We start from the raw sequence: 22,228 nt of genomic DNA, 5'->3' as shown, positions 1-22,228 counted from the left end.
TACAAAAAATATTAAAGAGACCAGAATAACAAGGTGGAGAAGAGAACAAGCCAAGGGGGAAGGCAGTCAGAAGGGATATGCAGTTCAAAGGAGAGGACTGGTGCTGGCAGAGTCACATTGCGAAACAGACGATACATCTAGTAGGCAATTACAACAGTGCATCAAAAATTTTTTCAAGAGTTTCTTCAAAAGAAAAGCGAACAAACAACTGCCCAACCACTTTCAATCTGAAACCAGAAAAATAAATCTATGTGATAGGAAAAAGGAAAAAAAAAAAACCAGCCTATCCCTCAAACCCTGAAGGCATCAGTAAGAATCTTATTTTCAGCGGAGTCACAAGTCATCTATCTTTGCTTTTATAAAAGAAAATATTTAAGTGGATTCCTTGGAGATTATGAGATTAACAAAAGATTCCACAAAGTCTCCAAATCATAAAAGAAATGAAACTGAACGCTATTTTGTATAAACAGTGTTTTGGGACACATTCCAAAAGATATGATGGGAAGGGAATTAGCCTTAAGAATATGAAGAGCAATCCACTTCTTGCAAAATAATCTACAATCTAAATCACATTATTTTCATCCAGTACAAGCTGGAATGCTGATTTTAATGCTAAATCTATCCACAGGCTTGCACTGTGAACTGAGGTAAAATAGAAGGGCAAAGATTGTGTTTATTAAGAACATGACAAGTTTGTTACTTTAAGGGTGCGAACAGAAATAAGTATTTAAGTTATGATCACTATGTTCAGCCTATATATAAACAAATATTATGTCCTGATATGTATAGTACTTTCCTTTCCCTCTAGATATTCATCACTGTAGACTAAGATTTAAAGTAATGTGAATCATGATGGTTACTGAGCCTCCAGTACTTCAGGAAAAACATCAGACTTCAGCTGCATAAATTGAGAAGTCTCAAAAATGAAGACACACAGATGATCTGTTTTTCTGTACTTGCTCTACATAAAAAGAACGGTAGCCAGCCAAATAATGCCTGCAAAGCATCCAAATAAAAGACATAACCATGAGATAAGTGTCTGTTTCAAGAATACTTTGTAGGTCTCTGAAAGATCCTAATTTCTGACATACCTCATTCATAATTAAAAAAAATTAACATACTTTGAATATACTCACTGTAAAAACTAATCTATTTCTCCTATGTAATTCCTTTCCATATTGGAAACAATTGAGCAAATTCAGAAAAATATTAAAATAACTGTACTAATTATGGAAAATTATGCAAAAGAAAAATTATATACACTTTTCTAACAGTCACTAGAGTTATTAAATAAAGATATGAGGCACATTTGACTTTCTACACAGTTGCAGTCTAGAGATTTTAGAACCATGGGTTTCAGGAATGCGTGCATGCATCTTTACAAAGAAAAGCATATAGCACAGTTCCACAATTAAGTTAGAGGTTTCAGATTTCCAATAAAACACACGCAGTAAGAGTACACACACAGAAGAAAATCAGTGCCAATGGTGGTACATTGCTCTTATTAACAAACACTCAGCATAACTCTAAAATCCAAAACCATGTAAGGATCTATTTCCACACTGTCAATATTGTGGTTCCCAGCACTTTGTCTTGCAGGCTGCCAGCACAGCCCCACCAGAAGCACATTAGGAAGGTGGGACAGTTCTAGGGCATCAGATGAGCTTGTAAGTATCATCTGACAGCAGTGCCCTTTGCCCTTACCCTCTCCACCTCCCAGAAGCTGCTTTTTGACAATGGCAACAATACAAGTAAACAAGCAAACTCCTGCAACTAATGAGCAGCAGTGCAGACAGCATCTGAGAGGAAACAGCCATCAGGGACTGCCTCTTGTAACAGCTCACCGGGATACCCAATGCAAGCCAACTACACAAGGAATCTCCCTTTTGCATTGTCTTCTGTAGAATGGAAAAATTTCAAATGGTTTCTACATTTTACCACAACTCATTCATTTTAGCCTAGCTCACTACAGGTAAAATACACTATTTCTGGTGAATAAGCAAAAAGTTGTTACTATTCTGTACTTGATCTATTGTAGAATTGCTTAGACTGTTTTGTGAGATTAATCTGCTTTAGGGACTATTGTGTACTCCACCGCTGATCCTTCCTCAAACACTGGTGTGAAATGACATTGAGCTGCTGAGCCAAATTCTAACACATTCACATTTAAAACATACTAAAAGGGAACAAAATCCAAAAAGCTTTTAATGGGAGTCTCCAAAATGGAAAGTGATCTGAGAACATCATCAAGTAAAATTCCCAGTGATGACAAAAACAAAAATGAGTTAGACATGGCTTATGGCTAACCATTCGGCTTATGGCTAGTCATTCACATTCTGGAATATATCAATTTTTATCCTCCTACATTGTTATAATACAGAATGGATTTAACATTGCAGGAATTTTACAGCTCTGAAAAAAAGTCTTGAGCTTAGTGAAACCAATGGAAGAGTTTGCCACTAACTCTAAAATACATAGTATACCCAGAAATTTACCCAGAGTGCAGTGAGAATTTTCTCACTATTGAAGAGCCATGCCCTTGCTTGTTTTGTATGTTCTTGTACTGCAATTACTTTGTTTAGAACTAAATCGCATATTGTTGCACATACTTTGCTTTGCAGTAGGCTTGTAAATAGAAAGTGGTATCAGGTGAAATAGAAATGTTGATTCAACGTTCATGTCCCAAGCAGTACAGTACCGTAACACAGTACAGAAGATGATCTGTTCAGTTCTGTACTTCAGCAGCCATCAGGCTGGGTGACTCAGACACTGTACAGCAACACAGCGCCCCACACTAAATTACATGTAGCCAGAAAAGACCTATCACATGACTTGGTATTTCAACTGCATAATATGTTTAATTTGTTGATTTCAGAACAAGTTAGAAGTCAGGGCACAGGTTATTCTGAGACATTAGCTTGTGAATTGATAGCAGGACACATCATGGAAGAACTTACTCTATAGCCCAGGGATGTAACAGAGAAGTAGATAAGTAATGATATAATATTATTTTCAAGATGCTAAAGAAAATGCATTAGGATCAAATTTGCTCCAAGGCTACAGATATCATGTGCATGCAAACCCAAGATGCTAAAGAAAATGCATTAGGATCAAATTTGCTCCAAGGCTACAGATATCATGTGCATGCAAACCCAACATTAGCAGTATTTGAGATAACAGTACTATGAAACATGAATTTGTATGAGAAGTGAAGTCCAATGCCTTAAACTGACCACTCTCAGTTATTTGGGGGGGGGGGGGGGGGGGTGTGTGCGTGTGTGTGTTTGTGGGGTTTTTTGTGTTTTTTGTTGCTGTTGTTACTTGTTTGTGTGGTTTTTGGGTTTTTGTTTGTTTGCTTTGTTTGGTTGGGTTTTGTGGTTCCTGTTCTTCCCCGATCTCTTGTGCTCCAGTTTCCCATTTGTACAGTTACCATGTTATTACTTTTGGAAAGAAGAATATAAAGAAGAGTACAAAAAAATATACACTGCTATTTGAGAAGCATGGGTAATGTGCATAAAAATGCCCTACTGTGTCTCTGAGAAGAAACAATTACAAAGTTATAGAGTGTGCTGTAGGTAAATACAGGAGCATAGAAAAAAAACTGGTACGATGTACTAGTTTGCATTTAGTGAATTCTGTCCACATACACACTCAAAGAAGTCAATCAAGACTTTCAGTCTTCTTGTTCTCTTATTGCTTTAATATAGTGGTATAAATCTAGTATTCTTCCGGTTTCCTATATATGAAAGAAAAATTAAAAACATCAGTTCATTTACATATTTTCCATACAGGTCATCTGAGGATTGAAAACTCCACTATCACACTTTTGCTATTTCAGGTAATGGAGTTACTAGTAATGATAGCAGGTAGATATTCTTTCTGGCTCAGAGTGAAGGACACAAAAAACTTTGCTTTTGGTTTGCCAAAACACTACTGATCATTTCAAAGCATCAATGTTCTCATCCAGTTTCAGAAGGACAAGGGTAGCTTGCTCTGCCATTCAGCCTTTTCCTTCCAAACTTTTCAGGAAAGATGTCTTTTGTTCTCCTCATCTCACACTGCTCCATCCATCTCACCAACACACTCTAGACTTTGAGAGGGGATGCTCTGTTTTCTGGCTTTTGCTACTTTCATTCCTTTGCTCAGAGATGAGAGAGGACACAGAGAGAAGCACCAGTACTACGTGTATTTTATCACAGCCTGATCCCAACAATTCTCCTGTACACCAAAAGAGGGATTCTCATACTTCAAGGGAAGCTGGTGGTTAAGCACATTCTCAGACAGAAGCTCTGGTTACAGGGGACAAACTGAGATTGGGGACTACTTACTATCTGTCGGAGACAACTTATCAATTTAATCTCATACCAAGAGGAGTTTTTAGGAGAATTAAGCACAGCAGACCATACTCCAATAAAAAGTGCTGCATAAACCCCTTTCTTCTCATAAATCCTTGAAATTTGTCATTAAGAGCCACAAAACAGTTTTCAAGGTTTTGCTTTTATCCTAGGCCTTCCAGGCATACAGCCACAGAAAGACATTCTTCTCAAATAGACTACGAACCTCAATGATTGATTCAATAAGAAAAACAGGCAAGTCAAGTTACTGGGCCCTTGCACAAGAGTACAGCAGCAGGATAAAGTAAATGCATTTCTAAGGCCCTTCTGAAGGTCTTTACGTAACAGCAAATTCTTCGTTTTGTTATCTGACAGGGGATTTCATGGTGCATTTTCTTCCCTCTGTCTACACCGACATGCAAGATTCATGATCTGATTCTACTGTTCTGGGAAGACTGGTGGCATAGTACAGAAGAGCTACTACTGCTGACACAGGTACTCATGAACAGAAATGCCAGTTGGACTCACAAATGTCAGCCTTTGAGGCAGAACAGGTAAGAATGGCTTATTAATGAACTACAAGATGTTGGACAACCGAATTTATGGATGTTCAAAAAAAGTGCATCGAGGCAAGAGAAGCATGTATTTTGAGTACTGAAAATGCTGGGTAAATTGGTATCAGTTTCTCGGAACACATTAATCTGCTTCAGCCACTCTATTTCACTCCAAATAAAGAAGTAAGGGTGGGAGGGGTGTTCTTTTTCAGGAAGTATTTTTTAAGAATTCTCACAGAATGGGGGAGAGAGAAGGGCAAGAATAGGGAAGTCTTTTCTATGTTGAGAAGTAAATTTGGTCACAAAATACTTGAAAGAGCAGTTTTGTGGGAGGGAAGAGTGAGAGGCAAAGTGACTTTTCCTCAGTTTACCAGAAAATAAAAACTTTATTACTTCAAGGCTCACCACAGTGAGGCCATTTTCAAATAACCAAGGGCAACACACACACAAAACCAATACCAATTCTCAGATTTCCATCTGTTTAAAGAAAAAAAACCAAACAATCAACATTTATAAAATCAGCAAAGCATCAACCACAAGACATGGTATTTATCTTACAGGCTAGCTAAGGATTAGAGAAACAAAAATATTATCACTATTTTGATGAACACAGAATAGTTACTATGAAGCTTTACTTCTGATGTCAAAGCATAACAGCAGATGTAGAATTCCATAATACACGGAAAAAAAAAAAAAAAAGAGTATTTTGAATGCTGCTTGTAAGGATTAGCAATATAAACACTATTTTTGTACTGATCTGAAGCAAACTAGGCAGATTACATGCTCTAGCTCCTTTAGAGAGGCTACTGATTTCTCAGTTCTATTGAAGATAATTTCTGCTCACTTTGACGCATTACTGTGTACATTCTGAGTGTAGATAGATAGATTGCACAGTCCAAGTAATTTTAGTGTTTCAGTCTTAGTACACAAAATATATTCCCTTGAATTCATTTCCATCTCCCTCCAAGCATATTGTGTTTTTTTTTTAACTTTACCCCCAAAATCTGCTGCCACTGATCAAAACCGGTCACATTTCCAGAAGGGCTGTGTTAGCAATCTTGTGTTCTATGGAGATCAAAACTGAGTAAGCAAGTTTAAATTTAGATAACAAAACCCTATTATGCACATTAAATAGGCAAGAATGAGAATACTGCAAAATGCCAGACAAAAAAAAATAATAAATAAATAACCTTAGTTTGTTAATTTCCCCCTTGGTTAATTAACACCTATAAATGACCTTTAGCATTGACAAGTTCAACTTCATCCAGAAAGCCAAGGTTTAAGAATATCTATCCAAATAGGATTGATTACTGATTACTGCATTGTGAGGAGCACAATTCAATCTGATTTTTTTTTTTTTTAAGGCTGGAACTGCATTCCTAAGTAAGCTGATGTGACTGCCAATGAGGTAAAATGCAGAGAGGATTACACCATTACACCATAATAATGTTACCATTTCTGCATTTATTTAAAGCACAAAACATATATCATTTTAGACTGAAATTAAACCTTGTCAGATATATTTTTTCTTTATACTGTTTGGAATTAAAAACATATTGAATTGATCCATTAAGAAAATTCTCTTCTATCTTTGTGTTTTTCAGACCGTGTCTGCATCCTTAGGCAATGAAACAATTTTTATAATTGTAATAAAACAACAAAGTGTTGACTTTAAGAAAATTGTTGGTTGAATGACTAAATACTTCAGCAAACACAATAAATCCTTCTAACTTTAACGTACAGATAAGTGACATGCTTGAACAGGTACATACATGTCACTGGTTTTCATATGTAATGTTGCTTAAACTTATTTCAGTTTCAGTCTTTTACTCAGCATTTATAGAACAGGAATGCATCTCTAAATTTTGTTTTAGTCAAAAACCATCTACCCTTAAGCAGGAAAACTAAAAATTTGCTATTAGAAATACCAAGTTAATAGTCCTAAGTACAGCAGTAATGTTATATACTCCAGCAAGAAACACAACTGAAGCATCTATGTGTATTTCAATGATGAGGGGAATTATAAGAGTCTAGCCCATGTATTTCTTGCTTATTTCTTGACATAGAAGTTTCAGTTTGACAGTGTAAATTCAGAATCATAGATCTCAGTGTTTGCTTTCTTCCTAAGCCAGATGATACAAGCCTCACTGAACTACATTCCCAACAAGACCATATCAACACATTTTACTGGAAAATCTCTATAATATTATTTTTATTTGTTTTTAAGTAGCAGCAGAGTGACATCTGCCATTTTGAAGCACTTCTAAATAGTATTTGTAACAATTCTTCCCTAAAGCAGAAGAAGGGACAGATTTACTTCCTTGTCAGTTTGCAGCAATATCACAACTGATCAACTTAATTTAAATTTTGTTTCATTAAGAATTTGGTGCATATTTATTTATTTTAATGTTTGCATCTCTAATCTTTCAGCTGTAATGCATCTTCTAATCTCAAAACCTATTTTAGACTCACTTTGCCCTCCTTTTGGCTTCTAATGCTACTTACCCTTAACCAACATGTCATCTTTATTGTCAAGCTTGAGGAAACACAGGAGATACTCCCACCCAAATACACAACAGAGGAATGAACTGACTGCTGCTGTCTACCTGCTGCAAGGCTATCTAGCAGCCAGTATCACCTCTGGGCAGCAAATGATGTAATCTTAGAGAAGTATGCAAACCTACCTCAAGCCACAGTATTATAATAAAAACCCTGAAGTCACAAATAAAAGACACAGAGACAGTAAGATAACTCCACAGAAAGGCAGAGTTAAAACTACAAGTTAAAAAACATTGCCAATGATATTTTTACAACGAAGAGCTGCATTTCATCACTTACTTAACTGTTTTCAGTTCCCAAATCCATCCTTACTTGTCATGTTACTTGTAGGCTACTGCTTTAAACAAGAATGGTCACTCCAAAGACAGAAAACCCCCACACCAATATTACTGATGAGCAACTGGTACACACAAGACACATTTACAGAGTATTTTGAACAATGATGCAGAGTTGATGTAGAAAATAGGCTCTAGAGAAAGTCTTCACCTGTTCAGTACAAGATTAATCTTTAAATTTTTGCAATATTCTATAGCACAACTAACAAGGCAGAGACATTCAGAGCAGGTAATTTTACATACACTATATTAAGTCTCAGTCTTCACATTTAGTAGTTTCCTATCAGCTAACTATGGTGCAAAGAACTAAGCACCTCCAAGGAATAAATGAATATACATATTTGTAGTAGTGAACATCTTAATTGGTCAATAACTCCTTGAAAGGCCTGGAAACAACTAATGAGCACAGTTTAGTTACACAAGCATCACCTGTTTTATCAGTGGCAGATAAAAGGCTATTTAAAAGCATGATTTCTGATTAGAATAGACTATCTCAGTTGGAAGGGACCTACAATGATCACCTAATCCAACTGCGTGACCAATTCAGGGCTGACCAAAAGTTAAGGCATGTTAGTGAGGCCATTGTCCAGATACCTCTTAAACACAGACAGGCTTGGGGCATCGACCACCTCTCTAGGAAGCCTGTTTCGGGGTTTGAGCACCCTCTCAGGTAAAGAAATGCCTCCTCGTGTCCAGGCCAAACCTCTCAAGAGTTGTTCCTAAGCTAATTATTCTAGATAGTGTTCATATACTGATAGTGTAATATATGTCAGATATTATTATTAGGACTTGGCTTAGTTTGTGTATGTGCACATGTGTGTATGTGTACACATGTTTTTCTTCTTAGTGCTTCATGAAAATTCTAAGTTTATTTAGGTTCCCCACTGTAGATGAAAGAACAAAACATTTAAGTGTTAGCAGCTATAACATTAAAGTATTATACAAGCGAAGGTGGTCCCATGCATTGAAATAATAGTAAAAACCATGCTGCAGCTTGTCAACATGCTGCTGGATCTTCTTTCAGTAGGTTTATCTGCTACTTCCTCTTGTGCTGACGAAAATTTGGAGCAACTATTTCAATAGTCATTTTCAAAACATCAGGAAATTTTAAGCACAAAACCTTTCACCCGTCGTCATAGTTTTCTGTGCAAAATATTAATGTACTAAAAAGTTTTAACAAACATTTACTGAAAATCTAATATACTGCCAAAATCTGCGGAATTTGGCTAAAGCATATAACACTTATGTATATTTAATATAGTGAATTGACAGGGGACTAATTTAAACACCTGTGAGAATTATTTATTAGTCAAAAGTTGTTCAGAATTCTTAGAGAAAGATTCTGTTGCTAAAGTGCTCATCTTTGTATCAGATGGAATAGGAAATAATTATGCACGATAAAAATTCTGGTTCCATTTTACTCCACTTTACATTATTTTAAAATGTATGTTACAAAGATTAAAATAATAAAAGACCACCTTAATCCATGTAATGGTACATATCACCTGTCTCTGTCAATGAGACATTTAAAAGCATCTCTTTATTAGACACAAATCAATATACTCAGGGGACTGCAATAACTGCTTCAAGCAATTTGTATTATCATTCTTGATATTCCTACTCAGAGCAACTTATTATGAACAGCATGAAAATGGCAACCTGTCACAATTGATTTTTTCTAAACCTCTTGCAAGAATTTTTTCCTTTCTTAATGTAATTAAGTAACTTCTTACTAAACACAGGTCTAGGTTACAAGATACAGCCTATAACCAAAGTGTCATTTCTTTATAATTGAGGCCCCTCCTCAACTCACATTAGAAACATTACTGATGAAATGAAAAAGCTATTTGCTTTGTTCTGAACTGAAAGAACCTTGTATAGACAGAAGCACTCAAACTTCTGGTATCTTTTGAACAGACAAATCTCTTGACAATGCTTTCATTGCTTAAAAAAATCACTGGAAGAGAGTTCTGGGTACTGACTGGAACCTCAGTGATCTTGCTCTACTGCCACTGGGAGCCTGAATAAATTTTAGTAGTCTGTAATAAACATTCCTTAAAACTACCATGTAGCTTTGACCAAATATTTTACAGTAAAATAATCTGAGAAGCGAAGTGAGAATGAACATTTAGCTATAAGACAGAAGTATGAAAGTCTGAAGAAGTGCATTTATACTTCGAAGACAAATGTTTCCATTAGTACCTGTAACGCTCCTAGCTCAAGGAAGAATAATTTTACTTCCAAAACGAGACCAAGGTCAAATTCACTTCTCATACCAAAGTTTAAATCAGTCCAGCACACAGGAAATACATCGGAGTAAGAACTTTTGGGTTTAGGTACATCTATTTTTAAGTTTTATGAAAACAAACATAAGAAATGCCACAGTAAGGTTAACTTACCTTATTTTTCGGATTGGATGTGTTCATTACACTTCGAGTTTCCTTGCCCGTGTAAATGACAACGCCAATTACAGTTCCTGAAAAACAAATGAACAAAAAGTAAAAGAGAGGTGTCAAATAGTTAAAAGAAAATTTGTCTGGATTATAACTTGCAGTAATTTATACTTCCTCAAACAAATCAATTGTATGAAGAAGCCCAAATATTTATTGAATGTACATAGTATCGTGAATGTTGTTTTTCAGAATCGACTATGAAGGATCATTATAACTTCTTTAGTTAATATTCATGAAGGAGGCAACATGGTTTCCTTCTTTTTAACAGAAAAAATACTTTCAATGTAACTGGTTAAAAGCTTACGTTTAAACTTAAAATTGTCTCCACCTGTTTTCATTAGTTAACACGCAGCATAAATAACTGCCTTTCACAAGGAATACAAACACGAGTACAATGGTGCTGAACACACCATGCACAAATTGCCTGCTAGCTCTGCCATCTATAATAATGTAAAATCTAGCTCACCCAATGCATTATTTTGATAGAATGCCATATAAAAATATTCTCCTGTTCATTAACTTCTAAAAATGATTCCCCAGCTCCAATTATCTTTTAGTAATTTTTTGCTGGATACTATAGGAAAACTTGGCTTCAGCATCACTAAAACATTAAACAAAAATGTAGGTTTTTATTAATATGCCAGTATCATACTTTCTAGCACAAAACAAAAACCTTATTTCTATTACTTTTTTGAATTACCTGAAATGGCTTTATGGTAGTACAACCAATAATGTGATTTTTTTTGTTGTCTTTATGCTATAAAGAAATAACTAACATAACTTGTCAGAAACACCCTGCTCAGAAAACCTTAAAAATTGTTTCAGGATTACACATTTGTCTAATGTTAAGTAACTTAATTATTCTTTGGCAATCAGGACCACATGCAAGATCTACTATCACTACTCCTGCAGCATAACAGGGTCATAAAAAATTGAAAGAACATACAAAGGAAAAAAGATGACAGTTAACGATGTCATTAAAGAACAGAAGTTTCATTTACTCAAAAATGAGAACATACGGGAAAACTCTAAATCAACAGGGTGATACATTACATCTTCTGGACAATTAAAAATTAGTTCTATTATGTTCTTCTCCATAGTAAACCTTTTTCTTAAGACTTCTCTTGGCATGACATAAAATAACAGAGCTAGTTTGCTTCTGCTGACAGTTCTGTGTGAAAATCTGCACATTAGTATATAGGCAGCACACCCCCAAAATTCCTCCTGATTTTTGTAAAAGAAGAGTCATTGATCCATAATTTCTGAACTCTTTCTACTGGTCTTCAACCAATGCCCATGTCACTTTGGAGCACTTGATTTTAGAGTGATCCCTTGAGCTGATCTCTGACCCACGGTCACAATATACTGGAGGACACCCTGTGGGGAACTACCTCCTGCACACCCCACCAAGCTCTGCCTTTGCAGCTCCTCAGCTCTCCAAAAGCTGGGGAGGACACCTCTCTTCCAGATGACACCCCTTGCCAGTGTATTTCACCTGGCTAAGCTGCTGCAGATTGGGAACACAATCTCTCCTACTCATTTCTTATTTTGTTCCTTGATAAGATGGTTTCAAAGGTGAAAGTCACATAAAATCCATTTTGATTACTGAATTTTGGGCATAATTTTGGCTAAATCCAGATGAGGCATTGAGTTTTGATTTTAGGCTTTTGAGGCTGTTAAGTTACTAGCACATTATCACTGGTAAATCTACAGTTCCTTAGACCTGAATTACATTAGTGTAGGGAACTCCAAGCCTAATTTTGGTGTTGTCCCACAGTGGCTGCACTGGGACACTTTTGGTGTTCTAGACGCTTTTTGGTTGGTTGGTTGGTTTTTTACCCACTATCCTCTCTCATTATCTTCAGCAAATCTAAGCCTAGTACCAGCTGCAAAGAAAGATTCATACGTGCACTGAACTCTACCCTGGCCCACAAGAGAAAGAACTGAATCCAATTCAGGGTCCCTGGAAGCACAGCTGTACCACAAGCCTGGGCTTATTAAAAGCAATGACTCAAGTATTTCTATGTATGGGCCTCTATGCAAACTGGTTCTCATGTACATCGGCCAACAACCAATTTGTAAGGGCAGAGTAGTTAACAAAGGAGAGTGGAGTTGCAAGAGATACCACAAGAATAAACATGTGGACCTGGAAAAGAGATAAAAGAGGACTTGTGCAGAATTAACACACACAAATAGTCATACTCCGAAATCCAGTGTGTAATTATATAATTTTTGGTATCTCCCAAGCACTACATGAACCATATAAAACAAAGAGAGTGCTCAAATTAATTAAAATTGTGTGTAGGACTTGGCACAAATAGTGCTTTTTACAGCTGTGCAGTTATACAAATTGTTCTGATTTTATCTAAAGTGACTTTGCAATCACTTTAGACACCTGCCCAAATGATCACAGAATTCCATTAATACAAAACTCCTCTTAATAGATATCTCAGCAGGTCTCTCAGAAAACTGTATTATCTTGTTTAGAGTTTGAACCACACTGATCATTACAGTAATTGGAGTGCAAAAAGTCCATACTGTAGCGGACCTTTTTAAAATTTAACTGCTGATTTTCCTCTCTCCCTTTCCAAAAGGAAATCTGCCAAAGCTTTCAATAAACACAAACACCACAGTCAGCGATGTCAGGAATACAAATGATTTGAAAAAGAAGTAATTTTATTAAAGATAACTTAAGAGGTTTTCAAAGTAATCAGTAGTTTAAATTATTTGGTTATATTTAAAGTTGTTTCTTCAGCAATAGCAGTTTTTCAAGTTTCCACTAACCAAAACTTCCTTTCCTTCAAGCACTATTATTAAAACAAAGGGAAACAAGCAAAGGTAAAATTCAATTATTTTAAAAATGCCTTGAAGTGTGGAACAGCAGTATCAAAAAAACAAGTCAAAAATCCTTTCCAGAATTCCCCAGATATTTCAATCATATAATATACACACACTGTAAGAAATAAACCATGTCTCAAGTAAAAATTCCACAGTAATAAGAGATATTAAGAATGACACATAGACTCTGTACCTTTTTTGAAACTCACTGTGATGTTGCCTGTAAGTCAGAATATTTTTTCCTATCTCACTTATTAAAGAATACCAAAAGGATAGTTACATGCTTTGGACTTGAGAGAGGGGGTTTGATTGCCATTCTAGACAGCAGCTTCTGGTGTGATCTTGGCAAATTAGTCTTTATACTTTCTGTAGTTATGATAAACATCATACACAAAGTAACCAGATCTCTATCAGGGCTTTACAGCAAGGTGCAGAAAACACTTCAGATGTGGTATGGTAGCAGTAGGAATCTCCATTTAGATATCTAAACTCATCAATTTTGAGACCACAACATATAAGTATATAATACATATTAGGTGGGTCAGTTCCCCCCCCATTTTGCTTATTGCTATTCTAACAAGTAAGGAGACGCACTGAATCCAAGGAATGTAAACACCTTCAAAATGTACAAATTTGAGGAATCTTTCTCTCCTGAACTTTATTTGTTGATATAAAAAGGCTGTGGAATTGTTTACTCTTGAGTTGACACTACATGATTTTGTTGAACCAAATTTTGGGTTCCAAAATTCAAAAAGAAAATAAAAAGTCTTAAATAATAACAAATATTTTTGTCACTTGTACTGGTCTAGCAACAGGTGCTTTTTTTTCCTGTAGAATCCATTATTGTAGTATCATGATGTTTTAGTGAGCTTTGGCAATCTGCATTCAACACATAGTTGATAGGATTCTTTGAAACATTTATAGACTTATATTTACTGTTACTGATCTGCAAGATGATTGATTTATGGTCTCACTCCTCTGAAACTGTTAGGACATCAGCAACCAGAGATCAAGTTTTCTGAGGTATTCCTCACATAATTCCCCAAACACTTTTCCTGGCCTGACCTTGACCTTCTTCATCACCTTGACAAATAGCAACAGCAAGTGTCTTAGAGATAGTGGACTCTCCTAGCTGATGCGATGTAGTTTATGTCATATGACAAAGGGAATATCAGGATATTCAGCAAATATATAATCACTGAAAGGAGGAAAATGGAAAGAACCCCTTCACCCAACACCTGTCCTGCATGTCCTATGCAAAACCTTTTTTAAAATTAAATAAGGCTTCGTACCTGCAACTTGGCTACATATTCTTTTCCTTGGTGTCAGTGATTCAGCTCCCTGTTTCCATCCCTGAGACTGACAGCATTGGTCAGTTTTAGGTCAAGATAATAGTGCAGATTGAGCCAAAATGCTTTTTAACAACCTTCAAGGGGCTGACAAAGGTATTACATAGTCACAAGAGCAACAGATCACATATTTGCTTGGCTTAGAAAAAGATGATGTCCAGGCTGCTTAAAGAGCATTGGAGGCAGCAGCCTTCTAGGCTAGGATGCCTTCCAGACTACCCTACTTCAGGGAAGTGGAAAGATGTCCAGACGACGCTGCAGGGCAGAGCTGCATCCCAACCATCTGGGCACAGGCTACAGACACACTTTCTTGAATCACAGTGGTAAAGTAATAGAAGATCAGGTTTGCTTATAGACATTGTATACTTTTGGGTGAAAAATACCTGCATGTAACAGACTGAAATAAGATACAAGTATGGTTGAGGTAAGGTAGCTACCTACAAACTAGAGAAACAGTACAGACTTTCACATGCTACAGGCTGTTTATTCTCTTTTCACGGAATCTGAGTGGCACTCATCCGCGGAGGTTGTGGGCAAGTGCAACCTTCCACTAATTTTTTCAGATATCATCAAGGACTGTGACAGTCCATGGTAGTGGAGGGGACACAGAGGTGCCTGCAAACTTCTGGAAGCAGAGTCCACCTCTGACATTCTGCCATGGCAGGCTTTAAGTAAGGCAGTTTATATGTGCTTATAATGCAGTCAGTGACCAGTGCTTTTATTAACAAGATTCTCATTTTTCACAAATCTTGGAAATTCAATTATGAAGACTAATTTTAAAAGAAAGAAAAAAAAACTATAAAAATTCAAATTTAACTAGCTTAGCATCAAGTACGTAACTTAGCTATGTATACGTGACTTGGAAGTGAGATGACAACAACTGAATGATATATCCGTTATCAATCAAATCTAGAACATCTTAGTTTTAACTATCAGTTAATTGTTTTGCCTTATCATCTTCTTCATGACTATATGCACAGTGCACCTAGAAGATCTTATACATTAGATGAGCAACAGACTGAAGGCAACAATATCTGCCTCTTTCTTAAAAGCCTAATGCCATCAAATGCTAAAATTACCTCCCCAGAGGTGCTGAGTAATTCTTAAAATCTGGATTTATGATGCCATAGAGAACAAGCAAATATCCAAAGAGAAATCTTACAAGCTTGATAACTGCAGTACTTACATGAAAGGGATACGTTATCACAGTATTAAATTGTAGTTAATATGAGATAACGTACGCAAAATGAATGACATGTAAAAGTTTAGATTAAGAAGATACAGTGTCACAAAATCAGTTACTGAAGGTAATTATTTCTCTCTGCTACCTTAGCTCAACCAAGGTCTGTATGCACATCATGCTACCCTTTTAATTACTTGATCGAGTCATTTTTCCCTTTAGAAGCGGATGCAGTTTCCAAGAGCCATTCAATATTTTTACTTTGTATCATTCAATGAGTTGCTCTGAGTCTCCCTTGGAGTCTTATTTCACTATTCACCACCACGCTCCAACAAGAGAATTATCTTCTCCTCTTTTTCTACTGCCATCATTAATAATGAACTCAAGTCCTTCATAAATAACTAAACCTTCACAAGACCCCTAAGAAATAAAGAAGTCCAAACACATGCTAAGGCATAAATTTTAAGGAGCGCTGTTACCATTAATTTGGGTGCCAAGTTTAGATGGTAGATAGGAGGCCTCAGACATTAACTACACTTCTAAACAAAATGAAGTCACCTACCATGGAAATGAAAGCATGAACAGTTTTCAATTAAAATTCAAAATTACTGATTCAGAATTACTGACTTTGCAAATGTAGTTTTCCCCTGTATATAAATCTGGGGGAAAAGCAAATTAAAAATGAATTTACAGTATTGAAATATCTAATTCATGAGCAGCATCTTTTTTACACACAGTTACAGATCTTCGCTACTCAAGTTAACAGCCTAACTGACATCAGTTTTAGGCATCATTCATTTGACCAAGCAGTTTTAGAGAGAACAGTTTCCCACTGCAATCAAACCAAACACTGAGCATCAAAGAACACAACAATCTTCTCAGGCTCCTGAAAGGAGCACTCAGTCACAGACTCCTCTGCCACCGCCTCAAACTCGATCTCTTCCCCACCAAGCTCCAGTGGGCCCCTCACTGATGTAAGAAGCCTTCACTGTAGGGAACAACTTTACAAGCCAGGTAGAGACCTTTTTTTACTTTCTTCCCCTCTCTCCACATCCATCCTCCTCCTGGCTTGTGTTTCCTACTGTTCCAATTCCCCTTGAATCCTTGACCCTTTTCAGAAATGACACTCTCCTTACTCCTTATTCTCATTCTTTTTGTGCAGAAAAATAAGCACAGCCCTTTTTTCTACAGTCCTTTTTACTTTTCTTATATAGAGCAAGCAATGGAAGAAACTAGTTTTCTGCTCTTAAAAGTTAGAATTGCTTAAATTCTGAATGCAGGATCTAGCTACTCCTTATAATATCTGAGGCATATATGAAACATGACTAGTATTTAGGCACCATTGTTTTAAAATTGCATAACTGTATAGCTAATATATACTTTCTGATAAAGATTTTGGCTGAACAAAGATCTTAAGCAAACTATCTACAGCATGGAGTATACATAAAACTCCTAACACATGTAAAACCTCCCTTGCTTTTCAGCAAGGCCCTACCCACAGTGAGCTGAACACAGCATTTCACATCCTGAAATTTTAATCAAAACAAAGAGGTCAGTGACTTTAGTGGGGTACAAGGGACAGCACTACTGGAAAAGCAAAATTTAAGTCAAAAAAACCAAAACAAAATCAAACAAAAACACAAACAAAAAATCCCAAACAAAACAGAAAAAAAACCCAAACAAAACCACACACAAAAAGCAAGTAAACTATTAAGGAAGATTAAAAAGGTATGAAAAAATCTTGAGTAGCATGATGAAACCAATGGGAAGGCAGACAACAAAGGAGTAAGAAATTAATAGCCTGGAAGACAAAAGGTTTTCAAAAGCCATTAATATCCCACATTGTAAAAATATACACTCCACAAAAGTTCTTAGATACATTATCAGCTTTGATATTGCAACACTTACCTGAAGCAACAACAGTGCTTGCCCATAATGTATTTTCTATGCTTAGGCTTTCATGAACTGCTGGATCACTGTCCTCCTGTTAAAAATACAAACAGCTAGTAAGTAGACTGACACCACAGACAGTCATACTTAAGAACAACACCAAACCATCTGAATAACTTTCATAGGATGTCTGGTCCTTGTACCAATTACTGCATAATAGTATTAATTGTATGTACTTTATTTGTCTGCATACACACAAAAAAATAACTTTCCAAAAAGTGAAATACTGATTGAAGTTCATATTACTTAAACCAACTTATATTCAAAGAAGTCAATAGTGTTTTAAAAGGAACATACACTATTCCTCAGATGTATCAAACTGCAAAACCGTTTGCTATATCAAGTAGTCAAAGTGAGTTATGAACACTAACCACCAAAAATTAATACCATGTTATCTATGACAATTCAAATAATCTGTAATTCATATATTAAATTACAGTTGTCATCATTTTTCAACTCAAGTGACATCATATCAACTATAGGGAATATTTAGACTTTTAAAAGTAACTGTACACTTGTCCTACCACATACTTATAAAATGCATATCCAACTGAAAAATACTTCCAGTAGACAATTGCTTTCATGATTAATATTTAAAACTTTCATTTTTTTCCTTCCCTCTCTCCTCCCAAGCTATAATGGTCCACAGATTGTAAACAGATTTAATCTCTCATAATCAATTTGAAGCATGCACAGATTTTTTACTTATTAGCAGCTGTGAAATGTGCTGTTTACAGCTGAAGGAAACTTTAGGAGGTAGGATAATCAAGTGTATTTGATCAAACTACAGATTGTGCTAAACATTTTGCAGGAAAAATGTTTTGGAAAAATAAATTCTACATAACGTCAATAATCAAAACCTATGCCCGTTTTTCATCTCTACTTTGAAACCACCACCAAGCACAGGATGAGCTACTTAGAAATCTCTTGTTCCTAAAAAAGAAAAATCTCAAACTAAGCAGATAAATTTTTGTGTGTACTTCAAAAGATCCTAACATAGCAAGGAAACTACAGCTCTTATTCTCTTAAGTTTAAAAGTAATTGAAAACCATTCTGTCAAAAATAGACGGGAAGAGACAGAGAATATGGAATTAGCTATAAAGGAAAAAAAAAATCCACACAAAACCACAACCACAATACAAGCTTTGAATCAAGACTCATACAAGAAATAAATACTCTGTCAAGAATCATCTGTGTTCTATGAGAATAGCCATTGATTTAATTATTTTTTTTTAATTCTTACCTAAAGAATTAATACTGCAAGAATTATTTGCCATACATCTAACAATTAAAATATATGTAGGTTTGAAACAATAGCAACGGCAGGCCCACTGTAATGGAGTAACATGGTAGTACATAGAAATTTTCAGTAGTTGGAAGCATGATAAAGAGCAGAAGTGAATTCCAAGATGCTGCTACATAACAGAAGTAGTACCTGACAGTGGTAGGCCAAGGAATATTCAGCTGTAAAGAACTGAAAATATATCTCTTAAGGTAAAAAAGGTTTAGCATCTATGGCAATATTCAAAATTACTGGCAGTAACAAAGTCTTGATCACTGAAAAATTAAATACAAGAAGAGTATTCAAATATAGCTCAAAAAAGTATCATTTGTGGCAATTATCTATTACCTTTGTAACACTCAAGAACTTCCTTCTGAGATTAGTGCCTTAGAGAGGGTTCATCCATAGCCTAAACTTTTTGATAATTTTTCCTAACTTCATAATGCTTAGATTCCTCGTTTGATTTATGACTGTTCCTTCATTATTTGGATTCTGTGATTATTTTGGCCATTTGAAAGCCTAACAAAGCAGTGTATAGACATGTAAGGCTAAGTAGAAATTATCCAAGAATACTAGTTTTTCCAGAGGAAGATGCTAGTAATGTAGTAAAAAAAAAAATAATAACTGCAGCTGTTTGAAGCATGGAAGTCGATGGAGAGATTGCCATCTACACATGTAACATTGAAACACGACAGCGTCCAGTGGTAACTTTCCATATAGAACTTAGAGGTTTAAGAATCTGTTTCTACAAGGCTAGGAGTAGGAACACAGACTGGCCATATGCAATCTGAAAATAGATATTGAACTTTTTCATTCCTTTAATGGGGTTTTTGAGAATTGCTGTACCTCACAGAACAAATTTCCTTAAATTCTTTCATACAGAAAATGCTGACTATTTGTGATAAGAGTGGAAGGCTGCCACTTCTAAACCATGGGCCTGGTACCAAAAAGGAGTCTTAATTTCACACAACTTGCCATAGGATGCACAGATTGTTTTCAGTCAGCAACACACATGCTAACCTATCATCCAGAAACTATTCTGCAAGGTTCAAACTGTTTTGACTTGCTTGATGTTTGCAATTCTACATACCATCATACACTGCAAGAAAAGGACATTCTGCTCAAGCATTAAGAAATTTATGGGGTTTCTCACTGCATCACTAGATCAGGTGTTCAAGGAAAATATTTTTCTTAATAAGAACTCACTGATGTACCTCTAATTGCAAATCATGCTGGAGTTCATCAGAGGAGTCCCCAGCAGGTACATAACAGGATGATGCATACTAATGATACCTAAATATCCTTATGGTATCACTAAGAGAGAGCTGAGCAGAAAGATCCTGTATTTCAGTCAAACACTCCAGCCTCATGGAAATGAATGGGCTAGTCTTTTACAATCATCAATATACAGTGATAGGACACAGATGTGAATACTATACTTGCAATGAATTTACTCTCAATAAAGGAAACCGTTTTTGTTATTTTGCCCTCAAGTTCTATACAGAATATCTGTTGTCCACAATGGGACTCCAAACAGCTCCCCCCAAACACTGAAAGAGATAATTTCCCATCTACCACTTATTAAATCTGCAATCATACTGAAGTAGTAGTTTTTGCATTATGTTGAATTCCAACATGAAGAATTTCAATTTTGACAGGAGCATTGTGTTTTAACTAGGCATTAGCATAGAATTAATGTACAAAATTAGACACACAGAAAAGCTGTAGAATTCAAATAAACGTTTTCTGCTGCACCTTTGCATACATTTATAATACTAATTTTAGATAAGACTGAACTAAGACTACAGAACAAGATAGCTACAGAAAAAACCACACACAACATAATAGCGGGCTAATGCTCTAGGTTAATATATCCCAAAGAAAAAAGTGGATAGATTCAATTCCATACAGTGAAATGTGAAGTGATGCACACAAAGGAGGAAAACATCCCAACTTTACAAAGAGATGAGTTCTGAGCTGATCAAAGCTACTTAGAATTCAAAACTACTCAGAAATTGCCATGACTACTCAGAAAACAAATTTTGGGATTATTACAAATCTACCAAAATAGTAACTTAATAGTCAAGAACAAGCTAAATGCTTAGAATTACTGTGAGAGAAACAAAGAGCAACAACAACAAAAATAACACCACTATAAAGAAATCCACTGTTTGCCCAAGTTAAGTGTGTAGTTCTAAATCCTTTCTCCCTTCCCCTTATTCCAGAGAGTAAATAAATAATAAATAATAAAAATAACTGGAAAATGTTTAAGAAGGGCAACAAGGGTGGTGAACATAGCTTCCACACTAGATATGACTAAATAAACCTGAACTTTTTAATGAGGAACATGACAGACATCTATAAAATTACCACCTAGAAAGTGAGGACAGATCCTGCTATTTCTTAGCAAAGAAGAAAGAAGTCATAAATAAACCTAGCAAAATTAAAACAACAGGCAATTGCTCTTCATAAAAATATGTCATGAACCAGGTTCAAGGGAGCCTGGGTAAGTTTAAAGAAGGAAAATTCATTGCAGGTTACTTACAGAAACCAGCTCTGACACAGGAAGTTCCATTACAAGGTACTATACTGGAAAAAATGCTACCAAATAGTCCTGTATCATAGGAGAAAAAAGTTTATTACAGTAGATAAACTAAACTCAAAGGAATCAGTGATCTGAGATTTCTACTGGAAAAAAAAAATTAAAAAAAATAAAATATATATATATATATATATATATAGAGAGAGAGAGAGAGAGAGAGAGATTCCCAAAGTAAATGTAGAGACTTAGTTGACAGCACAGAGTGGTCATATAGGAAAAATTAAAGAAAAAGATTCTAAAGGGAATGGTGGAAGAAGGAATCAAATTTAAACAAAAACCAGCAAAGATCAAAAGCAGAAGATTCCCATGATTCTGTACAGAAGCTGTAAGCAAAAGGGCAATGATACTGGTCATGCCAGTACACATTGATGTAATGCTTTATAGTACTCTTTGGGCTCCAGTTGGTGAAAGCTGGGTTAAGAGGTATGGCTACCTTTTACCCTCTTTCTATAGACATGTTTTTCTCATGCTTTTTCAGAACCGATGAAACAGGTTCCTAATTCATCATGCCTACATAGGAGCATCAGACAGAAGAGAAACTCGAGTAGTTGCATCTGTGTAAATCCCTGCTCTGTGTATCACTATTTCAAAATAAGCTCAGCCCAGGCATGGATAATGCCCTGAGAACAAATAAAACCACCTTGCACATTTTCACTGAACACTGATTTGGGTCATCTATTGTTTTTTGCTAGAATGTCCGGAAGTGGGTAGAGAAGGAGAGGAATTAACTTATGCCATTCTTTACAGGCCATACATGATACTTCCCGCATGACCATGTGACCCACACTCACT

General features: G+C 35.8%; 1 protein-coding gene across 8 annotated transcripts in view; it reads right to left on the bottom strand.

Annotated features, from left to right (window-relative positions):
* The window catches only part of ATP9B (ATPase phospholipid transporting 9B (putative)), a 167,107-nt gene that overhangs the window by 68,239 nt on the left and 76,640 nt on the right, over nucleotides 1-22,228 (bottom strand). For all 8 annotated transcript variants that reach the window (XM_080339199.1, XM_080339205.1, XM_080339204.1 and 5 more), the window contains 2 exons: nucleotides 17,511-17,586; nucleotides 10,182-10,258 (listed from right to left, as the gene is read on the bottom strand). In XM_080339199.1, the coding sequence (XP_080195325.1) occupies nucleotides 10,182-10,258; nucleotides 17,511-17,586 (153 nt within the window). The remainder of the gene's footprint in view (nucleotides 1-10,181; nucleotides 10,259-17,510; nucleotides 17,587-22,228) is intronic.

This window comes from Nesoenas mayeri, assembly GCF_963082525.1.
Source record: "Nesoenas mayeri genome assembly, chromosome: 2".
Taxonomy (NCBI): Eukaryota; Metazoa; Chordata; class Aves; order Columbiformes; family Columbidae; genus Nesoenas; species Nesoenas mayeri.
This window is presented reverse-complemented; position numbering and strand designations above follow the sequence as displayed.